At 58.9% G+C, this 20,132-nt stretch overlaps 2 protein-coding genes across 4 annotated transcripts; one reads left to right on the top strand and one right to left on the bottom strand.

Annotated features, from left to right (window-relative positions):
• Window positions 1-6,218: 6,218 nt before the first annotated feature.
• On the top strand, window positions 6,219-10,689 carry PAQR4 (progestin and adipoQ receptor family member 4). The gene is made up of 3 exons (XM_019495476.2): window positions 6,219-6,440; window positions 8,589-8,807; window positions 9,803-10,689. The coding sequence occupies exons 1-3, from the start codon at window positions 6,275-6,277 to the stop codon at window positions 10,234-10,236; spliced, it is 819 nt and encodes a 272-aa protein (XP_019351021.1). The 5' UTR covers window positions 6,219-6,274; the 3' UTR covers window positions 10,237-10,689.
• Window positions 10,690-14,604: 3,915 nt separating this feature from the next.
• Window positions 14,605-19,281, bottom strand: PKMYT1 (protein kinase, membrane associated tyrosine/threonine 1). Of its 3 annotated transcripts, none has more exons than XM_019495496.2 (8): window positions 19,177-19,281; window positions 18,529-18,907; window positions 17,929-18,422; window positions 17,629-17,735; window positions 17,112-17,284; window positions 16,804-17,027; window positions 16,190-16,276; window positions 14,605-15,074 (listed from the first exon to the last, which is right to left on the bottom strand). In XM_019495496.2, the coding sequence occupies exons 2-8, from the start codon at window positions 18,895-18,897 to the stop codon at window positions 14,993-14,995; spliced, it is 1,536 nt and encodes a 511-aa protein (XP_019351041.1). In that variant the 5' UTR covers window positions 18,898-18,907; window positions 19,177-19,281; the 3' UTR covers window positions 14,605-14,992. The 3 variants fall into 3 exon arrangements, with proteins under 3 accessions (XP_019351041.1, XP_019351028.1, XP_019351035.1); XM_019495483.2 differs by lacking the exon at window positions 14,605-15,074 and adding an exon at window positions 15,333-15,982; XM_019495490.2 differs by lacking the exons at window positions 14,605-15,074; window positions 19,177-19,281 and adding an exon at window positions 15,333-15,982 and having other exon boundaries at window positions 18,529-19,141.
• Window positions 19,282-20,132: the final 851 nt, after the last annotated feature.

Below are 20,132 nucleotides of genomic sequence, written 5' to 3'. Positions count from 1 at the left end.
GCATCCTGAGTCTTGCTCGAGATGCATCGGTGGATGCAAGCCAGGGGTTTGTTGGCTTTGCGTCCACCGATTTGTGGGTGTCCAGCCGCTCCCGGTGGCCCTTCACCAGGTCTTTGCCAGTGACCGGCGTGTGTTCGCCCGTATCCCAGCAGTCCTGCATCTTGTTAGGCAGGGTGACCCCCTTGCGCTGGTGGAAGACCGACGCAAAGCACTTTTCTCCTGGGTGTCGGTTGTCAGCTGTCCCATGTGGTTTAGCAAGGGGCCAGTGTTGTCCCTGTTTTTCTCCCAGCTCCCCATGTATCTGAAGTTGGACTTTTTGTTGTCCTTGGTTCCCGGAGCCAGTCTGAGCTCAGTTTCAGCCTCGGCTTTCCTGGTTTGCTCCCTACAGGTGCGGGGCAGTGCCAAATAATCCTCCTTGGTGATGTTGCCTGCTTCCAACACTGGCAGGTGTCTCTTTTCAGATACAGGAGGTCCACGAGTCCCCTGTTTAGCCACGGGGGTTGCCTAACACTTTGGGCTGGGATGGACTTCCCTTGTGCTTCAAGGATCGCGCCCTTAAGGAGCGACCACGCTTCGTGGACTGTTTCTCAGGGCCTCGGCAACCAGCCTCCACAGCTTCTGAAAACGGCTTTCCTAAAAACAAGGATATCTGCATTGCTGCCTGATTTGCCAGCTTTGCGATGGGCACAGAAAGTGATCAACTCATGATCACTGTCTCCCGGCTTCCCTTCGATCCTCAGGTCGCTCACCAGATTGCCCCCGCCGGTGGTGCGAGGGGTCCAAATCTTCCGTGAAGTTCCAGGGGGCGGTGACCCTGGTGTGCAGGGCGCCTTGGGGCCGGAGATGACCTGTGTCCAGGCGACCCCTGCTTGGACTTCACAGGGATTCCTCTCGCACGCCCTAGCCCTGCTAGTCTTCCTCGCTCCTCCCTCCTCGTTCTTTGGGCGAAGAGCCTGGTGGAAGGCATCGATCACCTCTTTGCCATCCCTGATGGCATGCAGCCTCTCCACCGCGGCCTGGAGCTCTCTGTCTGGTACTCCAGGGACTCTAACATGAAGCACGCCCCACAAGGGGAGGTGGCCTTGCTCCCGTTCCCAGATACCTGACTATGTTCCAGGTAGTCTGGGTAGAGGCCTCAGTGGTCCTGGAGGAGGGGGCTCCAGCCTCCAGCTTACACCCATTTATCTGGCACCAGAGCTGGGTCTTGACGTTATATATCATTAAATATGAATTGTTATATATATTACCTCGTTAAATATATATCATTAAATATATCTTACTGTTAAATATACTCGGGTAACCAAGTACTAAATCAATGCACAGTAACTTGCCCTACTGCGTGGTCGTGCTGGTGCATGGGTTGTTAGTGATGCTAACGGCTCATTAGCTTAATAACACCACACGGTAGCTGATTAGCACGGGTTTTGCCATGACGCACTATGGCACAGGAATTGTCTCATGTAGATGCGCCCATGATGTCCAATCATCTATCGGGATATATTATAATATAAGGGTGGTTGGTTTGATGGATAATCACACCCTAATTGGATTGACATGCTTAATTAAGCCGTGCAATTATGTCATGGTTCAATATGTATTGTAGTGTCTAATGATCTATCAGGAGATCTTGTAAAATAAGACCCAATTTTTTATTCATTATAAAACTAATTAGGCCTTACTTAGGCCCCTACATTGCAGTTATATCATTGCTAACTATAGATCATAGTCTAATTATCGGGATATACTGCAAAATAAGATTTGGTTTTTATTAATTATAAAACTAATTAAGCCTTAAATATGTTGCAGTTATATCATCGCTAACTGTAGATCATAGTCTAATTATCGGGATATACTGCAAAATAAGACTTGTTTTTTATTAATTATAAAACTAATGAAGCCTTAATTAGGCCCCTACGTTGCAGTTATATCATAAGTATATATCATAGTGATTAATTATTTGGATATATTGTAAAATTAGAATTAATTAAAAAATATTTTGCAATATATCCCGATAATTATACACTATGATATATGCTTAGCAATGATACAGTTGCACCATAGGGGCCTAATTAAGGCTAAATTAATAAAAAATGAGTCTTAAACTAATTAATTGTTAAATATAAACTAAGTAATAAATAACATGGGAGACATCAATAAAATAATAATAAAATAGGAATTCTAGTAATAATTGCAGGATTTGTAGCAGTGGCAATAAAGGTAGTGCTCATGAGGGTAGTAATAATAGTAGCGGTAATAATAGTAACAATAACACCGGCCATAAAAAAGTACTACTAATAGTGATAAGGAGTGCTGTAATAGTAGTAATAATAGTAGTAATAGCACCAGCCATAGGAATAGTACTACTAAGAATAGTAATGAGGAGAGCAGTAATAATAGTAGTAGCAACACTAACCATTGTAACAGCCACAGTTATAGTACTACTAACAATAGTCATACTGATAGAAAGAGTAGGAGTAATAGTAGTAATAAGAACAATAGCCATCTTCGTAATAATATTAGTAATAGTAGTAATTGTCCTCATAGCGAGTAGTTACAACAAATAGCAGCAGTAGTAACGATAGCAATAACAGTGACAGTAATGAGTAATGATAGTAGCAATAATCGATGCGTGGTCAGGAGTACACTATCAGGCGTACACAACAGACCCCCAAACCAGGGCGAGGAACTTGATCTAGAGTTCACCTGAGAGCTAACAGAGGCTGCCTGGGCATGGGACACGGTTGTCACTGGTGACTTCAAGTATCCAGACGTGTCTTGGGAGGAACACTCGGCCAAGTCGGATCGCTCGCGGTCCGTCCTGACCTGCATTGAAGAGCATTTTCTGACTTGGGAGGTGCATGGGCCAACGAGAGGTAACGCTCCTCTAGACTTGCTCCTGGCCAAAGGAGATGATCTGGTGTCCGATCTGAACATAGAGGGTGGCCTGGGCGACAGCGACCATGAAACCATTATGTTCATGGTCCGTCTCAAGGCAGACAAATTGGATAGCAGACTTGAAGTTTTGGACCTGAAAAAATGGTTCAACAAGCTCAGGTCACTAGTAGGGAAGTGCTGCGAGGCCAGGGACCGAAGGCAAAAGGAGTGCATGAAGCGTGGTCATTCCTCAAGGACAAGATCCTTGAAGCACAAAGGAAGTCCGTTCCCACGCGGAGAAAAGGTACCAGAAGGGCTGGGAAGCCGTCTTGGCTAAACGGGGAAATCATGGCCCTGTTAAGAAAGAAGAAAGAGGCATACAGTCAATGGAAGCTAGGGACAGCCCTCAAGGAGGACTATATAACTATGGCCCGCACTTGTAGGGATCAGATTAGAAAAGCTAAGGCAGTGACTGAACTAAAATTAGCAACGGGAATCAAGGACAAGGAGAAGTCCTTCTTTAGGTATGTAGGGAACAGGAGGAAAACAAATGGGAGTGGGGGCCATTGCTCAACAGCTCAGGAGAGCTGGGTACCGGCACCCAGGAGAAAACCGAACTCCCAAATGATTACTTTGCCTCGGCCTTCCACCGGGCCAAGGGGAAAATCATGCCAGCTAGGGTACAGAATAAGCAGGGTCCAAATGATCGCCTTCCTACTATTGCTGAGGAACTGGTGTGTGGTCAATTAAAGAAATTGGACGTATATAAGTCAGCGGGACCGGACGGTCTGCGTCCGAGAGCGCTGAAGGAGCTGGCCGAAGTCCTTGCGCAGCCCCCGGCGAAACTCTCCCACACCTCGTGGCGCTCGGGAGAGGTCCCTGAGCGCTGGGAGAGGGCCCGTGCTGTGCCCATCCACAAGCAGGGCAGGAGGGAGGGCCTGGGTAACTATAGGCCCGTTACCCTGACTTCCATCCTGGGGAAAATCCTAGAAAAGTCCATCGAGGAGTCTGTCTGCGATCAGCTTGCAGAAGGCTGGATCCGTCTTGCCTTACCAACCTCGCCTCCTTCTGCGACCAGGTAACTCGCCACCTGGGCACGAGAGAGGAGGTTGACACTCTATAACTCGACTTCCAAAGAGCTTTTGATCTGGTATCCCATGATGTTCTCGTGAAAAAATTGGAAGACCTGGGCTTCACTGCGAGACAGCCAGGTGGGTGGGGAACTGGCTGCAGGATAAGACCCAGAGAGTCGTAGCGAACTGATCTGTGTCATCGTGGCGGGAAGTGGGCATGGTGCTGGGTCCAGTGCTTTTCAACATCTTTATCAATGATTTGGACGTGGGGTGAAGAGCTCACTGGCCAAGTTTGCAGACAACACCGAGTTATGGGGGAGCGTGGTCACGCTTGACGATAGTCTACAGATACAGGTGGACCTAGACAGGTTTGTAAGTTGGGCGGGCCGGAACCAGATGAAGTTCAATGTCGAGAAATGTAGTCTCCACCTTGGGACGAGCAACCCCCTCCCTGCGCACCTACAGGCTTGGCAATGATAATACTAGCATAATAGCAATGGTAATAACATCAGTAATGGAGGTCTGACTACTACTAATATTCATAATAATAACAACAAGCATGATGGCAACGCTGGAAGTAATATTAGTATTGGCGATGTTAACACTACTGCTAATGGTCGTAAGAATGACAGGAATTGTGATAGCAATAGTGGCAGTAATAGTAGCAGTATTGGTAATGCTCATATTAATACTACTGCTGTTATAATAACTAATCACAATGGCAACAGTGGTCATAATAATAGCATTAATATGAGTAATGCTGTTATTAATATGACTACGAAGTTATAATAGTAAGCACGATAACAGTGGTAGTAGTATGAGTAATATTAGGAACGGTCGTGGTAGTACTACTGAGTAATACTCGATCACCTACTGAGGTCCCTTCTGTCCCTGACATCTATGAATCTACTGCTAATAGCCATAGTAGTAATCAGACCAGTTGGGCAAGGGTAAAGATACTCTACTGATACTCCAGCAGCAGTAGGTAGGCCAGCCCCAGCCACAGGGGTACCGGGGTAGTAACAGCAGCAGTAACAGGCACAGGAGTAGGAAGTGGGGTAGTAACAATAGGCGGACACTGGTCAGGAGAGCAGGGGTAACAGCGGGGGTAACGGGGGCAGTGCGGGGTATTAGTACTGCTAATACTCAGGACATTAGTGAGGTGGGAAGCTCCCACCCTGGGCTTCCAGTGCCCCACTCCATACCGGGCTGGGAAGAGGGGGTGGGAGCCCCGGGGGCTCTCTTAGAGCCACGCCCACATTGGAGGGAGTGGCATGCAGCTGCTATGCTAATAGGGGGGAGGGATGTGTCGAGAGGGAACCGAATATTATGCAAAGTAGGTGACGTCAGGGCGGAGGAGGCCATGACGGTGGGAACTCATGCAAATGAGGCGCTTCGGTGCGGGGAGGACCCGCTTCGGCTCAGGGGAGGGGGAAAGGCGATATGCTGATAAGGGGAGGGGCTTATGCAAATTAAGGAGCGCCTCCACGCTACTTCTATGCAAAACAAAAGGGGGAGGGGTTTCGAGATATGCTAATAAGGAGGGGAACCGAATGTATTATGCAAATGAGGGGACTTGGGGCGGCCTCCGGCGCTGCGGGAAGGGGCGGGGCCAGAGCGCTGCGGGGCGGAGCTGTGTGCGAATGAGCTGAGAGTGCTGCCAGGGGAGAGGCGGGGATATGCAAATGACAGAACGGTGGCTTAGGCCGGGCAGGGTCTCAAAGGGATGGGCGGGGCTATTCAAATATCACTCGGAGAACCACCCATGCACGGCCGGGGCTTCCCCGGCGGGGCGGAGACATGTAAATGAACGGAACGCTGGCCAGGCCCGCTCCGGGGTGGTAGGCTGGGTCTTCCGTGGGCGTGGGGGGGGCGGGACCATGCAAATAAGCAGAACGGTCCTGGGAGGGAGGCGGAGCTATGGAAACGAGCAGGTCATTGGCGCGTGGGTGGGGTCGCGGTGTCTACCGGATGGGCGGAGCCAACGTTCCCTCCGGGGGTGGGGGAGGCGGAGCCATGCAAATGAGGACAACCTTCCCGCGCGGTGGGGTGACAACAGGGTGTATACGAGGGGGCGGAACCATGCAAATGAGCCGAACGTTCCTGCGGGCCGGGAGTATGCACGGTGTCAGCCGGGTGGGCGGAGCCATGCAAATCAGCAGAACGCTCGCGGGGAGGGGGCACGGAGTGTTCCAGGCGGGGAGGGGCGGTGCCATGCAAATGAGGCGCGCGCTGGCGGGGAGGAGGGAGCGCCGCGGCGCATGGGGCGGGGCCATGCTAAGCAGGGGGCGGGGCTCCGGCCGGCTCCGGGCCGGGTCGGGCCGGGCATGGCCGGGCTGGGCGCCCCGCGGCTCCTGGACTGGGCCAGCTCCCCGCCGCACCTGCAGTTCAACCGCTTCGTGCTCACGGGCTACCGGCCGGCCAGCTCCGGGCCCGGCTGCCTGCGCAGCCTCTTCTACCTGCACAACGAGCTGGGCAACATCTACACGCACGGTACCTACCGCCCCCCGGGATCCACCCCCTCCTGGGCACCTATCCTCCCAAATCTGCCCCCCCCCCCACGAGCCACCCCCTCTCCTGGGGTCGTTACCCCTCCTCCCCGGGATCCACTCCCCCCTCCTGGAGCCATAACCCCCCCACATCTGCCCCCCATCATCTACCCCCCTCCTGGGGTCATTACCCCCCCCATTATCTCCCCTCCCCTTTCCTAGGGCACGTATCCCACCCCCCCTCCTGGAGCAGTTACCCCCCTACTGCCCTCCCCCAGGGTAATTACCAGCCCCCCCATATCCATGATCTTAGCTGCTCCTGCAGGGACTACTCCCTCCCCGGCTTTTTGCCCCCCCCAGCCCTGGGTCTAGGGCTGGGTCCCACCAGATGCCCCAAGTCCTCCCCCTGCCCCAAGATATCTGCCCCCCTCCCCCAGCAGGCCTGAGGTCCCCCTAGGTGGGGGGGGGCTGAGGGCCCGGATGCCTGGGCTGTCTGGGGCGTGGGGGGCGCCGGGGGCCCGGGGTCGTGGCCAGCTCTGGCAGGCTGCAAACCCAGCGTCCTGCTTCCCAGAGGGCCTGGTGCCAGGGGCGGCAGCGCCGCGCCCCCTCCCCCCCCCCCCCCACGCACAATGGGGCCTGTGTCCCTGGGGCAGGGCTGGGAGTCCGGACGCCTGGGCTGTCTCCAGGGGGCACGGGGCAGGCTGGCATCAGCTGACTCCCAGGGGCGCCGTGCCCAGAGGCCGGGGTGATGGGCCCCCTGGAGCAGAGAACCCAGGTGCCCGGGCTCCCCTCCGGGAGAACCCAGGCAGCCAAGCCCTGGGTGCGGCTGTGGCTGGGGTGGAGCCTCCCCCATCATGGGAGGCAGGATGGGGCAAGTCATATTTCTGCCCAGGATGAACTTCCTGCTAGGACACCTGGGCTCTCTTGGAGGCAGTGGGGGGAAGGGAGCCTGCACACCTGGGTTCCTTGTCCTGCCTTGCCCTTCAGCTGATCCGCTTTGGGCCCACGTCTAATCCTGGCCAATCCGTGACCCTCCCCCACCTCCGAAATCTGCCACCTCCCTGGAGCCCTCCCCCCAACACTCAGCAAGCACTGGGGTGTTGTATGCAGCCCCCTGCCCCAGCTGCTGCACCCCAGAGCTGGCTGCATCTTGGGCTGGGTAGAACAGGCTCTGTGGAGGCAGCTGGCTCTGGGGCAGGCAGGCCCCGCAGATATGGCTGGCTCTGGGGTGGGACGTATCAGGGGCTGGGTAGAACAGGCCCCACAGGGACGGCTGGCTCTGGAGCCTCTGATCCTATCCCATGGGCTGCTTTTAGCTCCCCGCTGACGATGATCCAGTTAATTAAGCTCCCCCCCCCAGTGCCCCAATTAGCTCCGGGACCTAAGAAGCTTTAGCCTTCAGAGCCGCCCCAGTGACCTTCGCGGGGTGGTAGCCCGGACACCCGGGTTCTCTGGGAGCAGGGTGGGAGCCTGGACGACCTGGTTCTCCCTGCAATCTGCGCTGGGAAATCTCAGCCGGGTCGTGTGGCTCATGACTATTTAATGTCCAACCTGGGCTCTGCTGCCAGGATGTTACCTGAGATGCACACATGTGCCACCCCCGAGCCAGCCGCCTCATGGGTCCCCCCTGAGCCAGCCACATTGTGGGTCCCCCGTTGCACCTTCCCCAGAGCCAGCCGCATCGTGGGGTCCCTGTTATCCCCACTCCTTGATTTGTCCCACCCCCGAGCCAGCCGCATCACAGGTGCCTGTGATACCCATCCCTCCCCTCCCCAGAGCTGACCGTGTTCCCGCTGGGGCTCCAGGGCCCTGCGTCAGCTGCCGGCTGCGGCCCAGGCGTCAGCAGAAGTGCCCCAGCCCTGCTGCTGACACAGCTTCTCCCGCCCTTGGCTCCGTCCTGGTTTCGGGCTCTCCTAGGTCGCGGGGGGGGCAGGATGTAGCCCTGTCCCCAGCCCCCAAAGAACCCAGGTGTCCAAGTTGTCAGTCCTCACTGCTCTTGTACCTCACACCGCCCAAAGAACCCAGGCGTCCAGGATGGGGGCCTCTCTCTAGTTTGGCAGGAGAGGGGTGGTCACCCAGGCGGTGGCAGGGGTTGGTCAAGGAGGCAGGGTCCCTGACCCTCGCCCTCTGACCTCCGCCCCCCGCCCCACAGGCATCCCACTGCTGGGCTTCCTCGTGCTGGTGCCTCTGAGTATCCCGTGGGGGCGGCTGTCAGCGGCCTGGCTGGGGGCCGTGCACTACCTGGCCTGCATCTCGCCCCAGCTGGGCAGCGTCCTCTACCACCTTTTCATGAACCATGAGGGCGGCCCGGCTGTCTACCACACCCTGCTCACCCTTGACATGTGCGGCGTCTGCCTCGTCAACACCCTTGGTGAGCAGCCAGCCATGGGGAGAAGGAATCGGGGCTGGAGAGGAGGTGCTAGGCTGAGGGGGTGGGGTAGGTCATGTGGGGGTTGGAAGGGGTCACTGGAGGTCAGGGTGGGGTGGGTAGGGCCTGGAGGCATTGGAGGGTCATTGGGTCCTGGGATGGGTGGGGTAGGAGGGATAAGGAGGGAGTGTTGGTGGATGGGGGACCATATAGGGACAATGTGTGGGGATATAAAGGGCCACTGGAGGTTGGGGGCTAGGGGTGAGGGTCGGGTGGTCTTGGGGGACATGGGGGAGAGGATAGGGTAGACGAGGGGGCCAGGTAAAGAAGGAGGGGTGTTATGGGACACGGGAGGGGTTGGGGTAGATGCAAGGACCAGGTAATGGATGGGGGTTCTTGTGGGACAGTGGGGAGGGGATGGGGTATTTGGGAGGACCAGATAGGGAGTGGGGGTCCTGTGGGACAGGAGGGAGGGGATGGGGTAAATGGGGGGACAGGTAGGGGATCGGGGTGGGGAGTCTTGTGGGACTTGGGGGGGGGGAGTAGATGTGGGGACCAGATAGGAGGTGGGGGTCTTTGTGGGACAGAGGAGATGGGGTAGATGGGGGGGATCAAGTAGGGGATGGGGTTGGGGGATCTTGTGGGACATGGCAAGGTAGATGGGGGTGGGGGATCTTGGGAAGGGGATAGACCAGATGCAGGCACCAGATAGGGGATGGGGGTGTCTTGTGAGACACGGGCGACAGGGTGGGGTAGATGGGAGGACCAGGTAGAGCATGGGGGGGTCCTGTGGAGTAGATGTGGGGCCGGGCAAGGGATCTTATGGGACGGGCGAAGGGCATGGGGTAGATGCAGGGACCAGGGAGGGGATGAGGGGGCACAGTGGGGATCAGGGCCTATGAGACAGTGGGAGAAACACGGGGGTCAGGGGTCAGCCAGGGAGGGAGGAGGTCACATGTCAGGGTGGGGGCACTCACCCTGCTCTCCCCCCTGCCCAGGGGCCCTGCCCATCATCTATTGCACGCTGGCGTGCCGCCCGCTGCCGCGCAGTGCTGCCCTGCTGGCCTACTCGGGGCTGTCAAGCTACGCGCTGCTGTGCGCCGTGACGGCCCGCTCCAACGTGCGGCGCCTGCGGTCCTTTGCCTGGCAGGCCCTCTTCCGCTTCTTCTTCTTCTACCTGCGCTGGGCCGGGCTGGGCACTGGGCACCCATCCTCGCTGCGCTCCTATCTGATCATGGACGGGCTGGCCCTCCTGGGGGGCGTCATCAACATCTCCCGGATACCCGAGCGGTGGCGCCCAGGTCACTTTGACTACTGGTTCAACAGCCACCAGATCATGCACGTGCTGGTGGTGGTGAGCATCCTGCACCTCCACTGGGGGGTGGTGGCTGACCTGCGGTGGCTCACCAGCTACGTGTGCCCCCAGAACTGAGGCGGGCTCCCATTGGCTGAGTGCTGGTGGGCAGAGGTCTTCAGGATGGCTGGATCAGCTCCTGTTGGCCAAGGATTCTTCAGGCTCAGATCCCATTTGCCAGGAATGTCTTCAGGATGGGCAACAGTAGAGCCCCATTGTTCAAAGGGTCCTGGAGGTCAACTCCTGCTGGCTGAAGGGATCTTCAGGATCAGCTCCTAGTGGCCAAAAGTTTTTCAGCATCAACTCCTGTTGGCCAAGAATGTCCTCCTGATGGCCAGCAATGGACTCCCATTGGCCAAAGGATCTTCAGGATCAACTCCCATTGGCCAAGAATGTCTCCCTGATGGCCAGCAATGCACTCCCATTGGCCAAAAGGTCTTCAGGATCAACTCCCATTGGCCAAGAATGTCTCCCTGATGGCCAGCAATGCACTCCCATTGGCCAAAAGGTCTTCAGGATCAACTCCCATTGGCCAAGAATGTCCCCCTGATGGCCAGTAATGGACTCCCATTGACCAAAGGGTCTTCAGGATCAACACCCGTTGGCCAAGAATGTCTCTTGGCTGGCCAGTGACAGACTCCCACTGGCTAAAGGGCCTTCAAGATCAACTCCCATTGGTGAAGAATCACTCCCAGGTGGCCAGCGGTGCACTCCCATTGGACAAAGGGCCTTCAAGATCAGCTCCCATTGCCCAAGAACATCTCCTGGCCGGCTAACAATAGAGTCCGATTGGCTAAGGGGGTCTTTTGGGTGGTTAAGCAACATACCCCTTATTGGCAGAGGAGGAGGGGGTCCTCTAGGTACACTCCCACTGGCTGGGGGAGGTTCTTGGGGGAAGAGGAGGTCAGCCACGGGTTCCCATTGGCTGACAGGATATGCTGGCCCACCAGGGAAGGGCTCTTGCTGACTAAGCCTCATTCTGATGTGTCAGGAACAGATTTCTATTGGCCGGGGTGGACCCCCATTGGCTGGGGGATGGTTCTTCTAGGCTGCAGACTCTCCTTGGCCAAGACTGCGGTTCTCTGGTGGCCAATGGGGGTGGGCTTCCATTCGCTGAGACCCCCCTAGAATCCTTCCAGCTCACCAGCAATGCTTCTCCACAGGGACCGGGGGGAGGGGGGGGGTGGGCTGCTAGGGGACAGTGTTACAGGGCAATGGGGGGCGGGGCCACAGTCCCCCCTGCCCCGGCATAGGCCAGTGCTCAATAGTCCTCATATCCAGGTATCCTACGGACTTCGACACCATGCAATACTTTGTACTTTTTAAGGGCTGCGGGGGCGGGGGGATGCCCAGACGCCGGGGTCCCATGTCAAAATCGGGGTGGGGGGCAGGGGTGATGAGGTCGGCGTGCAAACCAGCTGGTCCCTGGGAAGGAAGGGGGGAGGGGGAAGCAGTTTACAAACAGGGAAGGGTGGAGCCAGCCGGGGGTTTCCTCCGCTGACTTCTGCCCTTCTCTGCCTCAGTTTCCCCCACCCCAGCACACTTCAAACTGGTGGGGCTTTGGGGGGAATGCATTGTTCCCCTTGTCTACAGGCATCACAGCTGGGCCAGGGCAGGGGGATGTGTTCTTGCCCTGGCTCCTCTGGCACTTTGGGGGGTGGGGGCGTTTCCTGCCCTGCCCCCACCCCCCTTCCTCCTCCTCATTGGGCTGTTTTTATACTGTGCATCTCTCTTGCTGCTGATTTGGTGCTGCATGGGGAAGCAGGCCTCCCTCCCCCTCTGCTGGCATTGGGGTAACCGCCGTGTCACCCCGTTCCATATCTTCAGGCCGTTGCATGGGGGGGTGGGCGTGGGGGCACCCAGGTTTGGGCTGAAATCTGTGTTTCTCATCCTCTTCTTTTTCGCTGGCCCCCGCAGGGAACGCTGGGATTGCTGCCCGGCTTGTTCTGGAGCCTGGAGGTGGAAACGGAGCCAAACTGGTGCTGAATCCAGACTGGGAGTGGGCGGCCGTGTGCGTGAAGTGGAGCCAGATTGGTTCCTATGCTGGGTTCCGATTGAGAGGCTGTGTGCATGTGGTTGTGTGTTATGTCCCAGACCCTGGGTCCCCACACATGCATGTATGCATGTGTGTGCATGTGTACATATGTCCCAGACACCTGGGTCCTGTATATGTGTGCACACATGCACGTGTTTGTGTGCCAGATAACAGGGTCTTGTGTGTATGTCCCAAATTCCCAGGGTGAGGGTGTGTGTCTCCTAGGCACCTGCGTCCCCCGTGTGCATGCTTGCGTGTGTATGTATGTGCAGGACACCTGGGTCTTGTGTATGTCCCTGTGTTTGTGTGTCTTGGATGCCTGGTTGTTGTACGTCCCAGACTCCTGCTGTGAGGGCGGGGTGCGTGTGTGTAATGGTGTGTGTCCCAGACACTTAGGTCCCCCATGTGCATGTACATGTGCCTATACATATGCATGTATGTCCTGGGCACTTGTGTGTGCATGTGTAGTTTTGTGCATCCCAGATGCCTGGCTCTTGTGTATATGTCCCAGACTCTGGGAGGGGGGGGGGCATTGTGTGTGCCTGCAACAGATTTGGTTCCTGCTCTGTATTCTAATAGGGTGAGGGGTGCGTGTGCAGGGGTGTCCCAGACACCTGGGTCTCGTGTGTATGCATGCGTGCATGTCCAATGTGCTCTGGGTCCTGTGGTCTGTGTGTGCACACGTTTTTGTGCATCCCAAATGCCTAGGTCTGGTGTGTTATGTCCCTGGGTTCTGTGGGTGGGTGGGTGGGTAGGAGTCCTGAATGCATGTCCCAGACAGCTGGGTTGCACGTGTGTGCGCGAGTCCTGGATGCGTGTCCCAGACAGCTGGGTTGCACGTGTGTGCGAGTGAGTCCTGGATGCATGTCCCAGACAGCTGGGTTGCACGTGTGTGTGTGCGTGAGTCCTGGATGCATGTCCCAGACAGCTGGGTTGCACGTGTGCGCGAGTGAGTCCTGGATGCATGTCGCAGACAGCTGGGTTGCACGTGTGTGTGGTCTAGGAGTCAGGATTCCTGGATTCTTCCACCAATCCAGTCTGGTTGCCAAGGCCACCGGCATGACCTGAACTACACTAGTCCACTAGTCCATGTTCAGAGACAGCTCACAGATGTGGGTCAGGCCCGGTCTCAACCCCGATTCTGCCTAAGAGTGTGTGACCTCAGCACATCTGGATTCCGATTGGCTGGGGGCTCCATGGGCATGCAAACGTAGTTAAATCCAGGTTCCCCTTGGGGCTCCAGATCCACTTTGCAACCAGCAGGCTTGTGTGAATAGAGCTAAACTGGTTTGCAATCTGGATTCCAACCCGGGGCCCTGTGCAGATGTAGCTCTGTGTTCTCCTCCAACTGGAAGCGAAGCTGTGGCAACACCTCTTTCATCCCAAACAGCCAAACTTGTTTAGGAACTGGTTCAGTATTTGAAGCCTGCTTCGAGTGGCTGTGTAGACAAAGTGGTACAAAATTAAAAAGTAGGGGGGTAGGGCCATGGGTGGCTTCAGAGAGCGCTAGGTTATGCCAAAAAAAAAAAAAAAAAAAAAAGGAAATGTTAAAAGGTGAAGAAACCAGTTCTCCCACGTTGGGAGAAAAGGAACGTATTTCACTCGTGCTTCCCCCGAGAGGGGGGGTGCCATGGGGCGGGGCAGAAGCAGGGGGCCGGCGTCCGGCCTCCACTACCCCTCCATCCAGCCAGTCTTGTCTCCGTTATCTCAGGGTTAAAAAAAAAAAAAAAAAGCCGAACACAGCCTCGTGTTTGCGCCTTTGTGCTGAAGCGCCGGACGTATCTTTTTAAACAAAAAAGAGCAAAATAAAATTTAAACAAAAAAAGAGAGACCCACGAGGATTGTGTACGTGAAAAAAAAATAAAACCTGAAGAGCAAGACACCAAAAAAGAACCGACGAGGAGAAAATACCCTCAGCAGGGTGATGGGTATGTCTGCTAGCGGGCCCTCGTTGCATGGTTGCTCTTGGCTTCGATAAAGCAGAGGTGGCGGTTGGGCGCGTTGTTTTTTCCCCCGTTGGGTTGTCAGCCTTTCTAGGTCGTCGTTCGCCTCCACTCCGCTTCAGGTGGGGAAGACCGCTCGCGCTTTACGTGGTAGAGCAGACATGGGAAAGTTGGAACCACCCAAGCAAAGTCAAGACCACCACCGTCCCGTTTTCCGAAGGGCCACAAAACCTCTCACTTGAGTGTGTCACTCCGGATACAGGCAGCGTAGAAACAGGTCGTGATGGGAGCCGGGAGGTGGGACTTCCAGTTAGGCACTGTTCTGCTTATATTCCCACAATGCCCTATTACCTCATTTTTCCACTTCATGGGGTGTCACCCATTTGGAGGGGCTCAGCTCATGCGGATAGGTTTAATCCGGTTCAAAGCCCAGTGGAGAAGAGGCAGTTGAGAGGACACAGACCTGGCTTAATTCAGATTAAAAGCGGCTGTAATGGTTTAATTAGATGCTCAGGTTAAATCTGGAGGAATTTGGAAGACCAGAGAGAGGTGGAGGACAGAGTAGCGTCACTTGATGTCCTCAATTCTTCTAGGGCCTAGATACTCCATTGTCCAAATCCACCTCCTCCGATGTTGTCCTATCCAACTGTCTGTCCCCACATGGCTGTCAGGGGAGGAAGTTGGCATTGGCTTGGTTTCCCGAGGTCGTAACCAATCTGGGGGCCAGTCAACCGCCGTAAGCCAACCAGCCGAGGTCTACCTCGTTGCTGATCCCCTTGTGGTGGGATGCGGATTCCTCCCAGAATTCTGTGCCAGGTCCCACATGCATCCGTGCCTGGTCCAGCCAAATTGGCACCTATGCCACGCTCTGCCTCCACGTTGCACCTGGCAGCCATTTCTTCCAGCCTGTCCCCACAGGAAAACATTGCCGAAGACATCTGTGGGGGTGGTGGAGATGCCAGGGCTGTCATGAGAGGTCATCAGCTCATACAACCGTGGCACAGCAGACACTACCACCCACCACGTGGCACTGTTGGCAGACACACGAGTGACACCAGAGATACTAGAGCTCACAGGCAGGTCGATGTGGTTCAGTATGAAGAAGACTCAGGGCCCCCCAAAACTTGCCATGGAAGCTCCCCAGTTTGGGGGGAGCGATCAAGGAGGAGACAGGACAGAAAACACAACACGTGGCCTTGATTCTCCTCCAGCAGGGGGCAGCGTGTGATGAGACACGCCTCCTGCAGGGCCCCATCCCAAGCCCCGGGGTTTTTCTTTATTATTTATCATCCTCGCGATTCCAGAACATTCCCTGCTGCTCACATCCCAAATGTGGGACAGGCCGAAGCCCTGGCAGGTCGGGGGGGTGGGGAGCAAGGCTGAGAACAGCACCCCCAGAGGAGAGAGCTGGACACACGATTAAAAAGACCCCCCCAGGTTAGAAAGATGCAGTAGTGAGTGCTGGGGTTCACACCCCCATCAGCTCCCACACCCTCCACCTACCTCCCGGAGGAGGGGGGTCATTGCAGTATACCCCAAAATTGTGGGGGGGTTCTCTAATCACTGCCTCAAAGGGGATCTTGTGTGTTGCCTTGGTGGAGCGGGGGGTTGCGGAGGTCAGTCCCTCTCGCCCCGTCAGTTTTGCTCAGGTGCAGCATCCTCGAAGAGGCTGAGGAGGCTCCGGGGCTCAAAGGAGGAGCGGGGGCTGGGGTCTTCATCCTCTCCAACTCCAGCCTCCTCATCCTCAGAGCCGAGGGTCCGGGCCCTAGCAGGGGAGCTGGAGCTGCCACATGAGGATTCGGGGCAGATGCAGCTCAGGTTGGGGCTGCCCTGGAGAACTGGGGTCCTGGCAGGGGGGGAGGAGGGGGGAAAAAAAGGGGGGGAGATCAGGGCGAGAAGGATCAGCACGACACCCGAGTTCTCCCCCAGCTCAGGGAGGGGGTCAGAGAAAGGACAGCTTGGAATCTGGATGCCTGGGTTCTCCCCCCAGTTCTGGGAATGAGGGGCAGAGGGCATGGCCTGGGGCCAGGGAAGGGATCCCATGGGGACTCACCTCTGCTTCCTGCCGCCTGGGGTCTGCCGGGGCGTAGAGGTGCTGCCCAGAGAGAGAGGCAAGCTGAGCCGGGGAGCACTGGGGGCCCTAGAGGAAGGGGAGAAGCAGAGAGGTTTCAGAGACGGGGGGGAGGACCCAGGTGTCCGGGCTCCCAGCTCTACCCCATCGCACCCCACTCCCCTCCCAGAGTTGGGACAGAACCCAGGCATCCAGGCTCTCAGCCCCTCCAGGTCTACCCCAGCAGGTGCCACTCCTCCCCCCCCACCCCACCAAGAACCCAGGTGCCTGGGCTTCCAGCCCCTGGTGCTCCAATCTGCCAGCCCCCTCTCGCATGCCAGAGAACTCAGGCATCCAGTCCCACTGCTCTACCCCGCTAGATGCTGCTCCTCTCCCAAAGAACCCAGGTGTCCGGGCTTCCATCCCCCCCCCCAGTTCCCCCACAAGCCCCAACTCCCTTCCCCAGTTGCCTCCACTCAACTCTCAAAGACTCCAGGCACGTGCGCTCCCAGCTCCCTCCCACTCTCTTCCCAGAGAACCCAGGCGCCCAGGCTCCCAGGCAGAGTGAAAGGGGCTGGGGGCAGGTAGGGACCCAGGCATGGCCCCCCACCACTCACCTGTCCTGGAGGGAGCTATCCCTGGAGCTCCCCGACAACTGGAACACCTCCAGGGCCAGGCTGCCCGTCCCACCTTCATCGTCCTCGTCCTCCTCCCAGTCGCTGGAGAAGCTGCCGTAGGCAGGGAGCAGCGGGGAGCGGGGCGGGGTGGTCGGGGGGCCCTGGCGCCAGTGGGCGAGACTGCACAGTGCCAGGCAGACCCCCCACAGCAAGCTCATCAGCCCCTGTGGGTGGGCAGGGAGAAGGGGGGAGATTAAGTGGGGCAGGAGGCAAAGAGCACAGGAGGCAAGAAGCAGGGGGGCACTGACCTGGAGCAGCACAGCGCCCCACTCCAGCCCAGCTTCAGCCAGCAGAGCGAGGCGGCGCCAGCGGCCTGTGCAGCGCATGAGGTCAGACTCCAGAAGGGTCTCCGCTGAAGGGCGGAGCCGGGGGTCAGGCTCCAGCATGGCAGCCAACAGGGCCTGCAGCTCCAGTGACAGGCCTGGGTGGGGGTGGGGGGGAAGAGGAGATGATAAGGAAGACCTCTGCGGTGTCCCGGCCCCAGGCACCCTTGGACCAGGGGAGGACCCAGGCATCCGGGCTCCCAGCACCCCCTGCTTCTCCCCACCAGGCCACACTACCCACCTGGACCTCCAACTCACCATACTCCCCTCTGCCCCCCACAAACACAGGCATCCCCAGCTCCCAGACTTACCCACTCCAACCCTCCCCAGACCCCAGCCCTTACCCAGAGAACCCCAGGATCCTGGCTTCCAGCTCCCCTTGCTCCCCGTCCCCCCGGAGCTGGGGTGGAGCCCCGGCATCCAGGCCCTTCCCCAGACGTACCAGCTGTGAACTCAGGGGGCAAGTATCCCTGCCGCAGCTGCTGCCAGGCCTCACCCCCTGTGGGCAGCTCCAGGTTGCAGGCGACCTCCAGGATGGTCATGCCCAGGCTGGCGGTAGGGGGCAAGAGTCACGAGTGGGGGAGGCAAGATGGGCAACTGACCCCTCCCACCCCAGGCAACTGCCCCGCCCAGGTGGCTGCAGCCCACAACACCCAATGGGAGCGTGCCTGGTCAGTCAGAAGAGGGTGGGGTGGGAGCGGGGGCAGGGGGAAGTCGGGCACCGGGACGCCGGGGCCCTAACCTGAAGACGTCGGCGGCAGGGCTGTAATCCCCACACAGCAGCTCGGGCGCCATGTAGCGAGGGTCGCCCTCCTGCGCTTCGCCCGGCTCGGCCTGGCCCAGCTCGAGGGCCAGGCCAAAGTCGCCCAGCTTGCACACGCCGCGGGCCGTGAGGAAGACGTTGGCCGGCTTGACGTCCAAGTGGACCAGGCCACAGACACGCACGTGCTGCAGCGCCCGCAGCAGGTCCCAGAGCCAGGCGCGGACGCGGCGCTCAGGCGGGGGCTGCCCGCGGGCCTCGCAGTGCTGCAGCAGGCTGCCCGGGCACAGCTCCGTCTGCAGGTAGAGCTGGCCCCGCTCCTCCCAGGCCCGCGCCAGGCCCAGGCAGTTGGGGTGGCGCCCCACGCGCCCGTGCCGCCGCGCCTCCGCCAGTTTGCGGTGCCGGTCGGCCGCCCCCCGGAAGGGCTCCACCGACCGCTTCACCGCGTACAAGCGCCCGTCCGCTCGGCTCCGCACCTGGGGGAAAGCGAGGGGCAGCCTGGGCACCCGGACCCCTGCGCTCCTGCCCCGGCCAGCCCACACGTCCCGCCACGCCCCAGCGCTCCTCCCCCCGCCCCCCTACCTTGTAGACCTCGCCAAAGGAGCCGCGGCCTAGGTGGCCCAGCACCTGGAAGCACTGGCGCAAGAAAGACTCCCGCTTGGCGGGGTCGTACAGCAGGTCCGCGGGGGGCGCGGCCTGCCCGGGGGCCCCCCGGCACCACACGAGGCGGGCCCGCGGCTGGCTCCAGGGCTGGGGCTGGCAGCCGGGGAAGACGCGGCTCACGGTCGGGGGCACTTTGTGGCGCGGCCGGGACGGGAGGGAGTAGCCCGACGCCCGCTGGGGCCTCTTGGCTGAGAAGCTGCCCTCGGCCTCGCGGAAGAAGGCCGGCACGGGCAGGGGCGTGCGGCTCAGCCGGGGCTCGGGGCCCGCCTCGTCCGGGGGCACCGGCATGGCGTCAGCGCTGGCCGGGGCAAGAAAGAGGAGACATGGTTAGCAACATGGTTAGCGCCCCGCGCCCGCACCTGCTCCCCTCCGCACGAGCAGGCGCATGGCCTACTCCGGGCGCCCACGTGACTGGGGAGCCTGGGCCCCTGCACTAGGGGTGAGGGGCAGGCTGGGGCTGCACTCCTTGGCATGAGCAGGAGGGCGCTGGCGGGAGAGGAAGAGAGGCAGCCCCGTGGCATGAGGGGCTGGGGGGGCAGGGGCGGGGCGGGGCGGGGCGGGGCTCACCTCCAGGGCCCGGATGTGGCGGGTCCCCCGCGCGGGAGGGCAGCACGCCCCCCTCCCCCTCACCCGTTCCCGCGCGCGGGCTCCCCCGTCCTTTCCCGCCTTGCCTCCAACTGCCGCCCCGCCCGCGCCCCCTCAGCCAATCCGAGCCCAGGCACCGCCCACATCGCCCCACCTGGCTGCCTCCCCCGGCACCGCCCCCCGACTGCGCGCCTCAGGATTAGCCAATCAGGGGGCGCCTCGTGCCCCGCCCCGCTCGCCCGGGCGGCTGTCAATCAGAGCCAACTCCCCGCTTTAAAGGGATGGAAGGGGGCCGCGAGGGTTCCCAGCATCCTCTGGGGCAACCAAAGCGTGGCCAAACCAAAGCGCCCCCCCCCCCGCCTCGGAAATGCCCCTCTACCCTGCCAAATCCCCTCAGACATGCCCCCCAAATCCCCTCAGACACATCCCTTTACCCCCAAATCCCCTCAGAAATGCCGCCCAATGAAGTCAGCCCCCCAGGGATGCCCCCTTCACCCCGCCAAAACGAGGGGTGAGGCCCCCGAAGGCAGCCCTTCTACTCCCTAGGGAGGGGCCAGGGCCCCACAACCCTTGCTTTTGGGGTGCCCCCTTCACCCTTTATATAAGGGGCAGCCGTGAGTTACCCCCAGCCCCTCCACCGCCCCCCCCAAGGGTGCCCTGAACTGAGTTCACCCCCGATGCATCACCCCCAGAGGGGGGCACGAGGGACACTGCCCATCGCCGAGAGGTGCAGACAGCGCTGGACGTACAGGGCCTGGCGCGGCCCCAATCTCGGTCTCAGGGTAATTCAGTGGGGTCCAGATGCGAGGGGCTGCCCATCTTAGCCCGGGGGGGCGGGGCGGGGTCTGGGCAGTGGGAGGTGGACCGCGAAGTGTGAAGGAGAGCCTCCATAGTGTATGATGTGCACATGTGCGCGCGCACACACACACACACACACA

The sequence above is a fragment of the Alligator mississippiensis genome, chromosome 7, assembly GCF_030867095.1.
Source record: "Alligator mississippiensis isolate rAllMis1 chromosome 7, rAllMis1, whole genome shotgun sequence".
Classification (NCBI taxonomy): domain Eukaryota; kingdom Metazoa; phylum Chordata; order Crocodylia; family Alligatoridae; genus Alligator; species Alligator mississippiensis.
Note: the sequence above shows the minus strand (reverse complement) of the source record. Positions and strands in the feature narration are given on the sequence as shown.